Genomic DNA, 14,353 nt, shown 5'->3' with positions numbered 1-14,353 from the left:
ATATGTATATATACTAAAATAAACTACTTCTTACTACTTGTACTACTATACCTACTTTGCGGTTTTTCACTTTTTGCATGGGGGCTGAGAACCCCGTGCAATAAATGAGGGACTACTGTAATTTTAAAGCACTGTACAATAGTTCTTAATTTCCTGTCTGGCAACCCTGCCTGGCATGGGAATTTCAGTGGAGTCATGTTATTTTTTAAATTAATTTGCCACAATAAGCATTGAAGAAACTAACATTTACAGAGGTTCTTAAAATGTAAACACCCTTTGTTGTATCCAGGATCTTGTTATTTCAGTCATGACCAAGTTAACCCAGATCTTTGCCTGTTTAGCTCCTTCACCAAAATAGACTGCAGCAACGGTCTGATTACTGTAGATGAATCCCTGATCCATTGGTCTTTCACCTACTCTATCCCATTAGTAGTATTCAGTTTAGTTAATAGACAACACCAATTCACAACACACAAATCAGGTTTTAAAGTTGTTCATTTGACAGGGAATCAGAAGCAAAACCATTAGTCATGAACAAGACTCCCTGACAGACTCCTCAGCTCATCTCCATTGTAGAAGAATCATTCCACCTTTCTCTGGTTAAGAAAAAGGGCCTCAGATTTAGAGCTGGTTTTCATCCCAGCTGCTTCACACTCTGCTGCACCCCCCCCCCCCCCCCCAGCACATGCTGAAGGTCACAGTTTAAAAAATGTAACGTTACAGTTAAAGTTAAGTAATAGCCATTTTTTTTTTATGCTGATGTTGTTTAGCTGTGGCAACCATCTTGAATCAGGTTGACTCCAAAAGTTAATCAGTTGCAGACGTACAGCCAGTGATTATTTCCTGAAAGTTTAATTAATTATACAAACACACATGTGCACGCACAGACGGGAATATAATTGCAGTTTTGCCTTCAGTTGTAGGGGAATTTTATGAACCCTATTTGTCAGACGAGCCAGTAAAGAACTGAATATAGTTATAAATTGCTTTATGTTTTAGCATTTTAAGAGAAACCTCTTTTGAACATAAATAAAAATGGAGACAGTCTAAGAGAATGCATAGTGTCTAACTTGTAAATAACCAAAGAAGTGCTCTCAACAGCTGGAACAAAAGAAAAAGAACCTTCTTTAAATATTAAATTTTTAATAAAGTAAAAATGCCCTGAAATGTATTGTCTTGAATAAACTGCTGCAGTATCTCTCAGTGAAAAAGGTGATAACTGCTCTCTGTCTGCAGCAGCATCATATACATATGTGGGAAGGGGAGGGGCATGCAAGATGTTATGGAGGTTTGCCTATTTTAGCCCTGCTAACACAGCAAACAGAGAGCAAGATTAAAGCTCTCCCTGCCACCTGCCGTGTTATCAAAATGAACTTTATTATGCCTCGCTGACGGTCCCTGCTGTGGCCATCCATAATGCCTGTCAGTAAAAAAAAGACAATAACAAGAGACACACTGCCACAACACTACGATGTTTCTGCACACAGAGACAACACAAAAACTACATGAAAAGAGTGAAACACTAATAAACTGTATTTTTAAATTTTGCTATAATGAAATAGATCAGGGAATTGTTAAATGTAATTTAAAACAACCTGCACTCTAAAGATAAGTCTTACAACATTTTGTTGAACGTGTAACTAAAAGTCAGGTATAAGAGAAGAGAACATGGAAGTTACAAACACACTGTGTGTATTTTACAGTCTGCTTTCAATAAAGTTTTAATACTTGGATTGTATTGATGTGTCCCGTGAGAAACAAATACCCGGCATGCTTCATACAATGAGATAACTAATATTAGAAAACAGTTCAAACATGAAGAACCTCATTAAAAGCTTCATTAAACAAACTAAAAAAATCAAACGCAGTCACTCTCAGACTGGCTTCTAAAGTGTTTAAGTAATTCATGCACGTTAATTATTTCACGATACAAAGAAATATTGTATAATTTATTTTAAAAAGTATAAATAGATACACTATGAGATGACCAAACGTTATTTAAATACACTTATGTCAGTATTAGAGTATGTTTTAACAGTTTTTACAAGATGACTCAAATAGAAGAAGAAGCAATAAAATGAAAGGTCAAATAAATATTAAAAGTCAAGCTGACAAAAATAACATTTGTTTTGCTTTTTTCTTAACTACTTGTGCAAAATAACACTAATATTATAATCAAGCTGAATCCATTTGTTCAGATAATGCTGGAGAAAAAGTTTGATGAAAATTAGATTTTGAAGTGCACTTCTTTAGCTCTTAAACAGCCTCTCACCGAAAGTCAAGAACATTTCTGAGTTCTCTTAGAATGAAAAGAAACATCTTTCAGTCGTTTTTAGTCTCAGTTAGATTTCTAGTGCGGTCTTCAAAACATTTTTAGGTTTATACCACATTTATGTCAAACTACTCAACTCATCATTTTAGAGGACAGTCTGTTCATTTATAAACATAATGAACATCTGGGTTTATAATACATGTAAATAATTAAACTTGAAGCAATAAAAAGTTTTTATTCTAAAAATATTAAATAATTGAATTTCATTTTTCTGTCAATGTGCATTTTCTCTGCAGTAGATCAGTCAAGGTCCATCTTGTTTTATTTGATTATGAACTTGCTCCACTAAAGATCAGGCTTGACATTTTTGAACTTATAAAGTGACAAAATACACCACTAAGGTTTCAACTTGCTGATTACTAAACAATAAAGAAAAATGCATTTTGATTTTGATTTAACAGCAATTGGTAGCAAAAAGCTTTCATTAAAAATCCCTTCTGAGAACAAAACACAACTCAACTGAACTTTATATGTTGCACCTTTTCAAACACACAAAACACAAATTTGCTTAACAGAAGAATTCAATACACAAAAACAGACATAACACAGAAGTTTAAAATGTTGTCAAATTTAAAATTAATATACCAATCAACAATATTAAAAATACAATAAATAAATAAAGTCAGAGTTTCTTTATTGTCATACGCACCACACGTGGTACATGTGGTGGAACGATATTGTGTACACAGGGTCCCAGTTACATCCAACAATAAAATGTAAAAGAAAAACAGTAATAAGATCTAAGATATGAACTAAGAAAAACATCAACTAAATATACACTAAGCACTAATAGCATAAAAACAATACGCCAAATATGTGTGAGCAGATGAGTACGACTTAACACAGCAACATGAAACAAATCAGCAGCAACATGAAACAGATCAGCAGCAACATTATGTGTTTTTTCACAGTGATTATTCTGGTTAGAGATTCATGAATCTAACAGCCTCAGGGTAGAAGCTGTTCCTCAGTCTAGTGGTTCTACACTTAATGCTATTTAACCTCCTGTCTGAGGGGAGTGGGGCAAAAAATGTGTGTGCTGGGTGGGTGGGGTCCTTCATGATGCAGGTGGCCCTCTTCCTGCATCCGGAGGTGTAGATGTCTGTGATGGTGGGGAGGCTGACTTCAACATCTTCTGTGCAGCCTTCACCACTCTCTGCAAAGCTTTTCTTTCTGCAGCTGTGCAGCCTCCATGCCACACGTTGATGCTGGAGCACAGGATGCTCTCCACTGCACACCTGTAGAAGGAGGTGAGGACTGAGCTTCCAGACCAGCTCATCTCAGCCGTCTGAGGAAGTGGAGTCTCTGATGAGCTTTCTTTATCAGGCTGGAAGTGTTGTTGTCCCAGCTGAGGTTGTCATTCAGGTGCACACCCAAGTACATGTAGCTGGAGACCACTTCCACCGCAGATCCTCCTATGTTTGGGGGGTGGGGGTGTAGGTGTGTTTGTTCCTGTTTGTGTTTGTCCACAATCATCTCCTTCGTCTTCTTCACATTGATGTGAAGGTTATTATGTCACATTTTTCCCCTTTCCTTCCACTGTTTTTTGTTTTAGTTTTCATGTTTCCATCTAGGAATGCCTGTCACCCTTCCTCACCTCAAGTTTCCCTGTACCACACCTCCTCTACTCAGCCACAGCAATCAACTCTAATCAAATCCACCTGCTCTGCTCTCTTTATAAGCCCAGCTCCACTCTCACTCAGTGCCAGATTATTGAAAGCTTTTTGCCAGTAGATATCCAGCGATTCCTTTTTCTGACTCCTGACCATGACCTCAGCCTTGTTTCCTTGACTCCTCGCCTTGCCTTGTCCCTCTCTGTATTTGTCTGCCTCATCTGACCATGGTATTGACCCTTTTCTTCTCCTCCTTTGACGACGTCTTCGGCTCTTGTCTTTGCTACGGTACCAGCTCTCTGATCGCCTGTTAATGACCCCTGCTAAGTTTTCTGGACCCTGCTTCTGGACTCGCCCTCCATGGACCACACGCTGCTTCTTGTTCTGTTGGCCTGCTGAAGCTCTCACTGCTACAGTGACGTCACCAAGTTCAGCACTTCTCCTGTTCTTGCCACGCCACAGACTGAGAAGGTTAGTGACTAATTCACAGCGAGTCTCAAAACTCCTCACCTGCTTCATAGTCACTAACCTGTCTCTCTCTCTCCAGACTGGACCTCCACCGGAACCCAGACCTCCACCAGAAGCTGCTTTAAAAATAAATATTTTAAAACCATTCCTGAGTCTGATGTTGTGCAGATCCAAACAGCACCTTGTCATATTCTCTTTGCACCAGCTCTCCAGGTGTTCCACCTCATGCCTGTAGCTGGACTCATAATTGTTTGTGATGCATCCCACCATCGCTGTATCATCTGCAAATTTTACAGTGTGACAGCCTGGATGGGTAGGTGGCGGTGCACAGTCATACATGAGCAGAGTGAATAGGAGAGGGCTCAGCACACATCCCTGGGGGAGCCAGTGTTGAGGGTTATGGTGGAGGAGAAGTTGTGGATCCTCACTGACTACGGTCTGTTTGTTAAGAAGTCTAGGACCTAGTTGCAAATGAAGGTGCTTAGTCCTAGTGTGAGTAGTTTGTCTTTGGGGGATCGAAGGCAGATATGAAGTCCACAAAGAGCATACAGACAGGATTCCTTCTGCTCCAGACGGGTGAGAGCAATGTGTACCACAGAAGAGATGGCATCCTCTATTGATCGATTCTCTCAGTATGTCCTCACTGATGTTGATGTTTGGTTTGATGTGGGTCATGACCAGTGTTTCGAAGCATTTAGCTTCGAAACACCTATCGGGGTGAGGACCACTGGCCGGTTGTCATTCAGACCAGTAACTGTAGAGCTCTTTGGGGCTGGGATGATGGTGGCGGTCTTCAGGCAGGTTGGAACTTTTACCATTGTAAGTGAGAAGTTAAAGATATCGGCCAGCCCCTCGCAGAGCTGATCGGCACATTCTTTCAGTACCTTCCCAAGGATGTTGTCTGGGCTAGTTGCCTTGTGCGGGTTAATCCTTCTGAAGGTACTCCTTACTTCTGCTGAGGTCACACTGAGATGCTCTTCATCAAGGTCTTCCTCTGGGTCTCCTCCCAGTGGGACGTGTCTGGAACACCTCACCAGGGAGGCATCCAGGAGGCATCCTAACCAGATGCCCTAGCCACCTCAACTGGTTCCTCTCGACGTGGAGAAGCAGCGGCTCTACTCTGAGTCCCTCCCGGATGATCAAGCTTCTCACGCTATCTCTACGGGAAAGCCCAGACACCCTGTGGAGAAAACTCATTTCGGCTGCTGGTATCCGAGATCTTGTTCTTTCGGTCACAACCCAAAGCTCATGACCATAGATGAGGGTAGGAATGTAAATCTATCGGTAAATTGAGAGCTTTGCCTTTTGACTCAGCTCTCTCTTCACCACGACAGACCTGCGCCCGCATCACTGCAGATGCTGCACCTATCCGCTTATCGATCTCACACTCCATTTTTCCGTCATTCGTGAACAAGACCCCAAGATACTTGAACTCCTCCACTTGGGGCAGGACCTCCTCCCTGATCCGGAGAGGGCACTCTACCCTTTTCCAGCTCAACACCATGGCCTCGGATTTGGAGGAAATTATCTTCATCCCGGCCATGTTGCACTCGGCTGCGAACCGCTCCAGCGAAAGCTGTAGATCACGATCTGATGAAGACAATAGGACCACATCATCTGCAAAAAGCAGAGACGCCATCCTAAGGCCACCAAAACAGATCCCCTCAACACCCTGGCTGCACCTAGAAATTCTGTCCATAAAAGTTATGAACAGAATCGGTGACAAAGCACAACCTTGGTGGAGTCCAACTCTCATCGGGAACAAGCCCGACTTACTGCAGGCAATGCAGACCAGGCTCCGACACTGGTCATACAGGGACCTAACAGCCTGTATCAAAGGGCCTGGTACCCCATACTCCCAGAGTACCCCCCACAGGGTTCCCGAAGGGACGCGGTCGAACGCCTTCTCCAAGTCCACAAAGCACATGTAGACCGGTTGGGCAAACTCCCACGCACCCTCCAGGACCCTGCTGAGAGTGTAGAGCTGGTCCAGTGTTCCACGACCAGGACGGAAACTGCACTGCTCCTCCTGAATTTGAGGTTCGACTATCCGACAGACCATCCTCTCCAGAACCCCCGAATAGACCTTACCAGGGAGGCTTAAGAGCGTGATCCCCCTATAGTAGGAACACATTCTTCGGTCCCCCTTTTTGAATAGGGGGACCACCACCCCGGTCTGCCAATCCAGGGGAACTTCCCCCAATGTCCATGCAATATTGCAGAGCCACGTAAGCCAACACAACCCTACAACATCCAGAGCCTTAAGGAACTCTGGGCGAATCTCATCCACACCCGGGGCCCTGCCACCAAGGAGCTTTTTAACCACTTCGGTGACCTCAGCACCAGAGATTGGAGGGCCCGACCCAGAGTCCTCAGGCTCTGCTTCCTCAGTGGAAGACGTGCCGGTGGGATTGAGGAGGTCTTCAAAGTATTCTGCCCACTGACCCATGACATCCTGAGTTGAGGTCAGCAGCACACCACCCCCACTATAAACAGTGTTGGTGGTGTACCGCTTTCCCCCCCTGAGACGCCGGATGGTGGACCAAAATCGTCTCGAAGTCGTGCGTAAGTCATTCTCCATGGCCTCTCCAAACTCCTCCCATGCCTGAGTTTTTGCCTCAGCGACCACCCGAGCCACATGTCACTTGGACTGCCAGTACCCATCAGCTGCTTCTAGTGTCCCACAGGCCAAAAAGGCTCGATGGGACCCTTTTTCAGCCTGACAGCATCCCTCACCACAGATGTCCACCACCGGGTTCGAGGGTTGCCGCCACAACAGGCATGACAACCTTGCGGCCGCAGCTCCGGTAAGTCGCCTCAACAATAGAGGCACGGAACATGGCCCACTCGGACTCAATGTCCCCCACCTCCCCCGGAACATGTTCAAAGTTCTCCTGGAGGTAGTAGTTAAAGCTCTGTCTCACAGGAGACTCTGCCAGACGTTCCCAGCAAACCCTCACAATACGTTTGGGCCGGCCATTTCTGACCGGCATCCTCCCCCACCATCGGAGCCAACTCACCACCAGGTAGTGATCAGTGGACAGCTCCGCCCCTCTCTTCACCCGAGTGTCCAAGACATGTGGCCGCAGATCAGATGAGACGACGACAAAGTTGATCATCGAACTGCAGCCTAGGGTGTCCTGGTGCCAGGAGCACATATGGACACTTTTATGTTTGAACATGGTGTTCGTTATAGACAATCCATGATGAGCACATAAGTTCAACAACAGAACACCCCTCGGGTTCAGATCAGGGGGGCCATTCCACCCAACCACACCCCTCCAGGTCTCACTGTCATTGCCCATGTGAGCATTCAAGTCCCCCAGGTGAACAAGGGAGTCCCTAGGGGGTGCACTTTCCAGTACCCCCTCCAAGGACTCCAAAAAGAGTGGATAATCTGAACTGCCGTTTGGTGCATAAGCACAAATGACAGTCAGAACCCGTCCCCCCCACACACACACATGTAGGCGGAGGGAGGCCACCCTCTCATTCACTGGGATGAACCCCAACACACAGGAACCAAGATGGGAGGCAATAAGTATGCCCACTCCTGCTCGGCGCCTCTCACCAGGGGCAACCCCAGAGTGAAAGAGTGTCCAACCCCTCTCAATGAAACTGGTTCCAGAGCCATGCGTAGAGGTGAGTCCATCTATTTCTAGCCGGAACTTCTCAATCTCACACACCAGCTCAGGTTTCTTCCCCACCAGTGAGTTGACATTCCACGTCCCAATAGCCAGCTTCTGTAGCCGAGGATCAGACCGCCAGGGTCCCCGCCCTCAGCCACCACCCATCCCACATTGCACCTGACCCTTTTGGCCCCTCCCACAGGTGGTAAGCCCATTGGAAGCCACGAAAAGATTATTTATTAAAAGTATTTTACGTTGTAACCTACATTTTATTGAATATTGAGACTTAGGCCCTTTCTGCTATTTCACATTTTTAAACAAATAATGTTTTTCTTACCACTAGGTGTGATCACATACATCTTAAAATACAGGAAAAAAAGTTAGAATTTTTTTTAAATCAAAATACTTGTTGCTTTGGTGCAGTTTCCTCTCTTGATTTCATCACTCAATCAAAGTTTAATGGAACAAACCAGGATGAAGTGAAGAAGAACAAGAACAAAAACAAGAAGAAAAAGAAGAACAAGAACAAAAACAAAAATAAGGTAAAAACCAGTTTCTAGGGCATAAAGTGATAGTGGGCATGTGTGAAACAAGCTATTTTTGCATTGTGTCACTAAAAATGTTTTAACATAATTTTGAATCATGTAGAAACCTGCCAGAGATTTAAACTGGATCACATCTGTCACTGAGTGAGACTCCATCACTGGCATCTCACCTTGTCGGGACGTCTTGAAGCTGAACGACTGGAACCCCCCGGTGAGGGCAGACGAGTCAATGACATCAACACCATACTCGCTTTGGCTTCGCCGATAAAGAGTGACGGCGATTATCAGTAGTACCACTGTCACCACCCCCACTGCCAAGCCCGAGTACAAGGCCACATCACTGGTCCTCTCCACACCTGAAAACGCAAAAGTAGGAGCTTAATGTTTTCAGCTGATTTGTTTATTCAGGCTGCAATGGGATGATAAAAAAAAAAAAAAAAACTACAATAATCACAACAACAAAACAAACAAACAAACAAAAACATGTTTGGCAAAGAAAATTTTAACTAAGGTAAAGTTGTGGAAGCTTTTTGTTTCAAACTACATTAGTGTCTGTTTTGTTTTCCATCCCTCGTCAGCCTCCTGGTACACAACTTGATTGTTTCACTCTGCAGAGTTAAAGCTACTAATGAGGAACCTCACAAGGAAGGCGATTATAATCAACCCAGCACCTGACTGTCATTTTAAAAACCGCTTGGCTCTGGTGTTGGAGGCTCTCTGCGTTCCACTGGGATAATGTGACAAAACCAATTCATTAAATTAGCTCATCGGCAGCGATTATGCTCTATCTGCTCCCACCAGTATTGCAGCATCTAACTCCACAAAGAAAAAGAATGAGTGGGAAACAGAAGCCGCTAGCTTGTTCTTGAAAGATAATGAGATCTGCGCCAAAGCAGGACATGCTGAGAAATCCTCAAAGTAGCCTGAAGCTCAAATGAGAAAAAATTGACAAAATATGCAAAGCGGTATTAGCTATAGGAGCAGGTTAATTGAGGGCTCGGGAAGTTTTGGCAGTCTGAATGCATTTTCTTACCCTTACTGAGAAATAAAAATACAGATCTGTGTCAAAGGACATGTAAGGAGAACATGTTAGGCATCATACTGACACCGGAACAAAAACCTAATTAAACAACCATTAAACATGAAGCAAACTGGTTCCCCTTTGATAGGGTCGACCTGAACGGCTACACCTGATGAAGTCATAGATAAGGGAATTAATAGAAGTGTGCAGCATTAGCTATGTATGGAAACTCTTTGAAACAGGTGAAACATTTTTTGTCTATTTTTTCTTACTATCATATTTTCCTTTTTAAAAAAAGTTAAGAGGACAAGTGAAACACTACATCTAAAGTCTAAAACATGAATCTTTTTGGTTGCTGCCACAACAGACCCCAATGACCTTTAGGCCACAGCTCCTGAAAGCCGCATCTGACCCTGAACATGACCTATTCAGATTTCATGTCCCTCTCCTCCCCTGGCACACATGAAAAACTTTTCCGGAGGTGTGAGTTGAAGATCGTATGAACAGGGGGCTCCACCAGACGTTCCCAGTTCACCCTCATTATGTGTTTGGTTGTACCAGGTCTGTTTGGCAGCCTTCCTTACCACCAGACCCAAGTCACCACCAACTGGTGAGCTGGTTGTCAGCTCAGCCCTCCTGTGCCCAAGACATAGGGAAGCTGGCCTGATGACATGATTACCAAACTGATCATTGACCTTTGCCTAAGGTGGTCTGGTGCTAATTACACTTTTGGACGACTGCATGCTCCAATATAGTGTTTGTTACGGACAGCTTATGCCTAGCACAGTAGTCCAATAACAAAACAGCATTCCAGTTCAGATCAGGGAGGCTGTTTCATCATTGCCCACATGGGCATTGACGTCACCCAGTAGAACAAAGGAATCCCAGGAGGCACCCCTTCCAAAACACCATCCAAAGACTCCAGGAAGGCCAGGTAATCTGAACTGCTGTTTGGTACATAAGCACAAACAAGAGTCTGAACCTTTCCTCCTGCAGTCTGAAGCCACAGAAAGGCAATGCTCTCATTCACCTGGGAAAACTCCAACACCAAGGCATTCAGCCTGGGGCTTGTATCCCCACACATGCCTAAGGCCTCTCCCAGGGCAACTCAAGAGAGTCCATCCCCTCTCCAGGAGTTGGGTTCCAGAGCACAAGCTGTGCGTACAGTGTGAGCCCAGCTATATCGAGCTGGCATCAACCTCACACACAAGCTCTGACTCCTTACCTGCCAGTGAGGTGACATTTGCTTGTGCTGGTGTTCTACAGTCATTAAATCAAACCAAAGATTTTAGTTGGACTGAGGTCTGGTCTTCGACGGGACTATGAATTCAACAATTGTTTAAACTGTTCTTTTTCCAGATTGAAAAATTGTAGAACAAACCATTTCTTTTTTCACAACCTACTCTGTCTGGAATGACTCAAAGACTTTTTGTGCATAATGGAAACTTTTTCTGAAATCTTTGGCCAAAACTGTCAAAGCTAATTTAGGATAAAACAATAAATGACCTTAATGGAAGTGGATGTCAAAGGCTTCTGGTTCTGTATCCAAGCAATCTTTCATACACTACTGGTAACTTTTTTAAATTTATTGATGGCAGGGATTTTATAAAGATGTTTCTTGTACTGACCTGAAAGGGAAAATTTTGTAAAAAAAATCTAGTTTTAAATGCTGAACATTTGTCATATGCCATTTTACAACATGGTCAGATGAAAATGGAGTCAGAGCACATGAAGGGTGATGGATTATTTTTCACTTGTGAGTTTCATGTACAGGAGATAACGTTTTAAAATGTAGACGTGTTGCACTATGAAAACACATAATCCAAACTTGACCCCCCTGCCCTGGACTACAAACAAAAGTGGCAGTGTAAGAATGTAATAAAAAATATTCTGACTGCACAACAAGGTTGTATATAATAATAATATTAAAAAAAAAATCCTAAATATTTGTCAGTGACGGTGGTTCTAAAGCACAGACTGACACACCTTCACAATTTTTTTCTTTTTCAGCATTATTATTTTTACACTAAAATAAACTTTGCACTGAAGTAAAAAAAAAACACCAGCCTAGATTTGCACACTAAGAAATACCATGTTAGGTGTCCACTTTTTGTAAAACATGACACAAGTTTGCAAAACACCAAATAAAACATCTGTTTTAGAAATATATCATGATGACAAAATATAGGATGACGTGAACCAGGAGCGATTCTAGAATTTGACGTTTAGGGATGCTCAGCCCCCAGTACTGACAATGGCTATTGTCTTGAACAACATGGTGGCCATCAGTGTCAGAAGCATTTGTAATGTGAGGGGACACACTGGTGGTGGTGGTTGTTGTGTGTGTGTGTGTGTGTGGGGGGGGGGGGGTTCCTCCCCAGAAACTTTTGAATAAAGTAGATGCCATTTCCTGCATTGTGGTGTATTATAACAGGTTGTTAAACATCTACGTTTATCTACGTATGGAAACACTTGATTCAATAACTATTGTAGAGAGCATGACACAAGAAGTAGCCTGACCAACAGCTCTCCTTGTGTGACTAGAGCACGCTCTGCTTCTCTCAGGCATCCTAACCTTGAGCTAATTAAGCTGCTCATGAGTTTGCCCATTGGCCTTCATCCATCTTTTACATTTTTCCAAACTTTGTTTAGTTTGTGAAATGGAATAAACTGTATTACACACACTCTAAATGCTCGGGGTAACATGTGTCTGAATTATATAATCCCCACTGACAACGTTTAATAATTTTCTTAAGATTTTTCATGAAATCCCTCTGACCCCAAAACATCCGCAAAGCAAAACCTCAACAATGTTGTTGGAGAAAAAGGGGGTGCAGCTCCTGCAGGTAAGGGGTGTTCACTTAGGGAAAAATTAGTTGACAGGTGGCATTGAAGATCCAACTCATGCAAAAAAATAAATTAAATAAAATCAGATTTTATTGGCCCATTTAAGACTGTCATCATTTATTCCATATTTATTCCAAATTGATTCAATATTTTGGTGAATCTAAGGTTTGAGAAATGAGTTTCATTACAAAATCATAATAATGGTTTCTTAAATTTTCTGGAGTGCTGAGTTACCCCCCCCCCCCCTCAAAAAAGAGACTAAAATCACCACTGATATGAACAGTTTGTGTTTGATATGGAGACAAAACATAGTTTTTATTACAATGTTTATTTTTGTTACAAAATATTTCTGTTGTTCTGCTAATTGGGTGTGTGATTGTATTTGTGTTGTGTTTTGAAAAAAAAAAAGGGTTTTATTTTAAAAAGTGCCAGCAAAAAATTAAAAAGAAAAAAGAAGAAAAATTTGTAATAAAATTGTATTAATTAAAATACAACTTTAATGCTCTGAGAGTACTCATTGGGCAGACAAAACTACTAAGTAGAACCTTGAAAACCATGGAAACCAACATGGATAATTTAGGTTCTGAAAGAAAGCATTTCCTTTTATTTATTAATTTTTTCTTGAAATCTTAAAATACCAGAGGGTATTTTAGGCGAGGTCGCCTGTGTGTGTTAAACTCATGATTCATATATTTTAGGAGTGAATAAAAAGCAACTGCAGAAGGAGAAGAACCGCTGGGTCATGTCAGGGACATTGATGCATTAAAGTTTTAGATTAGCGCCGAGTCAGAAACAAACTCACCTTGAGGCTTTGCATCGTGGAGTAACTTACGGTCTGCAGACAGAGAAACAGAATGATTTGAGAGTTCCTCAGTAAGATTTGAAACACTCAAAGCATTTGATTCTGTCATTACTTGTGCATGCAGCCATGCCTGAGCACCCTGTGCTTGATGCATGTGGAGTCGAGTGGATGAATAATGAAGATGGATGAGGTTGTTTTTAATGAGCGTGATTATAATGACGATCATGATCTTGACTGCTCTGCATAAAATGATAAACATTAAATTTGTAATGACACAGTCTATGAGCGTGGTGCAACTGATGATGTCGAATTCTCTACCTATTTTAACTTTTGTAGCCTATGATGGGAGAGCGACTGTTACTCACTCTGCGTGCACATGCCACCCGTGCAGTTGTCTGCAGCCAGCGCCACCCCGTCGCACAGCCTTCCTCCATGTTTGGGCTCAGGAGCTGTACATTCTCTGCTGCGCTGCCTCTCACAGTCCAAGCTACACACAGACCACTCAGTCCACTGTCCCCAACCACCATCAACTAGAGAAACAAACAGCAGTATTTTATGTGCATAAAGAAATGTTAGTACATGCAAATACTAAAACAACTCGTACAAATTCAGCACAGTCTAATAACTTAGCTTTCCTTAAAGAAATGCATAACGACATGACCTTTCATGTTGGAGTTTAAAAATAAAATCATCTTATGTTGCAGCCATTTTGCTCAAACTTCAAATAAAAAGATGTACAAAATCTTGTGAAACATCACTAGATGTCACCCTCAGATTATATATCACTCTCAGCTACTATCATATTCAATTTTAGCCCAAACTTTCAAGGATTCAAGGATTAAAGGTTCTTTATTGTCATTCACGTTGCATGTGGTACATGAGGCGGAACGAAATTGTGTACACATGGTCCCAGTTACACCCAACAAAAGCAAAAATATAAAGTATATATAAAAAACAGTAAAGAAGGATCTAAGATATAAACAAAGATATATGCATAAACAAACACCAAACAGTACACTAAAAGATCTAAGATAGTGAAAAACAATACACTGAACAGCAGCAGCATGATTCTCTCAGGTTCTGTTCGGCTATAATTTGC

General features: G+C 42.4%; 1 protein-coding gene across 1 annotated transcript in view; it reads right to left on the bottom strand.

Moving 5' to 3' along the window:
* Nucleotides 1–14,353, bottom strand: part of LOC119425045 (netrin receptor UNC5D) — a 215,966-nt gene that overhangs the window by 49,957 nt on the left and 151,656 nt on the right. Inside the window, exons 9-11 of the mRNA XM_037692571.1 lie at nucleotides 13,620–13,784; nucleotides 13,255–13,287; nucleotides 8,755–8,940 (exon numbers count right to left, since the gene is read on the bottom strand). Coding sequence (XP_037548499.1) covers nucleotides 8,755–8,940; nucleotides 13,255–13,287; nucleotides 13,620–13,784 — 384 coding nt within the window. The remainder of the gene's footprint in view (nucleotides 1–8,754; nucleotides 8,941–13,254; nucleotides 13,288–13,619; nucleotides 13,785–14,353) is intronic.

This window comes from Nematolebias whitei, chromosome 18 (assembly GCF_014905685.2).
Source record: "Nematolebias whitei isolate Nwh7 chromosome 18, NemWhi1, whole genome shotgun sequence".
Taxonomy (NCBI): Eukaryota; Metazoa; Chordata; class Actinopteri; order Cyprinodontiformes; family Rivulidae; genus Nematolebias; species Nematolebias whitei.
Note: the sequence above shows the minus strand (reverse complement) of the source record. Positions and strands in the feature narration are given on the sequence as shown.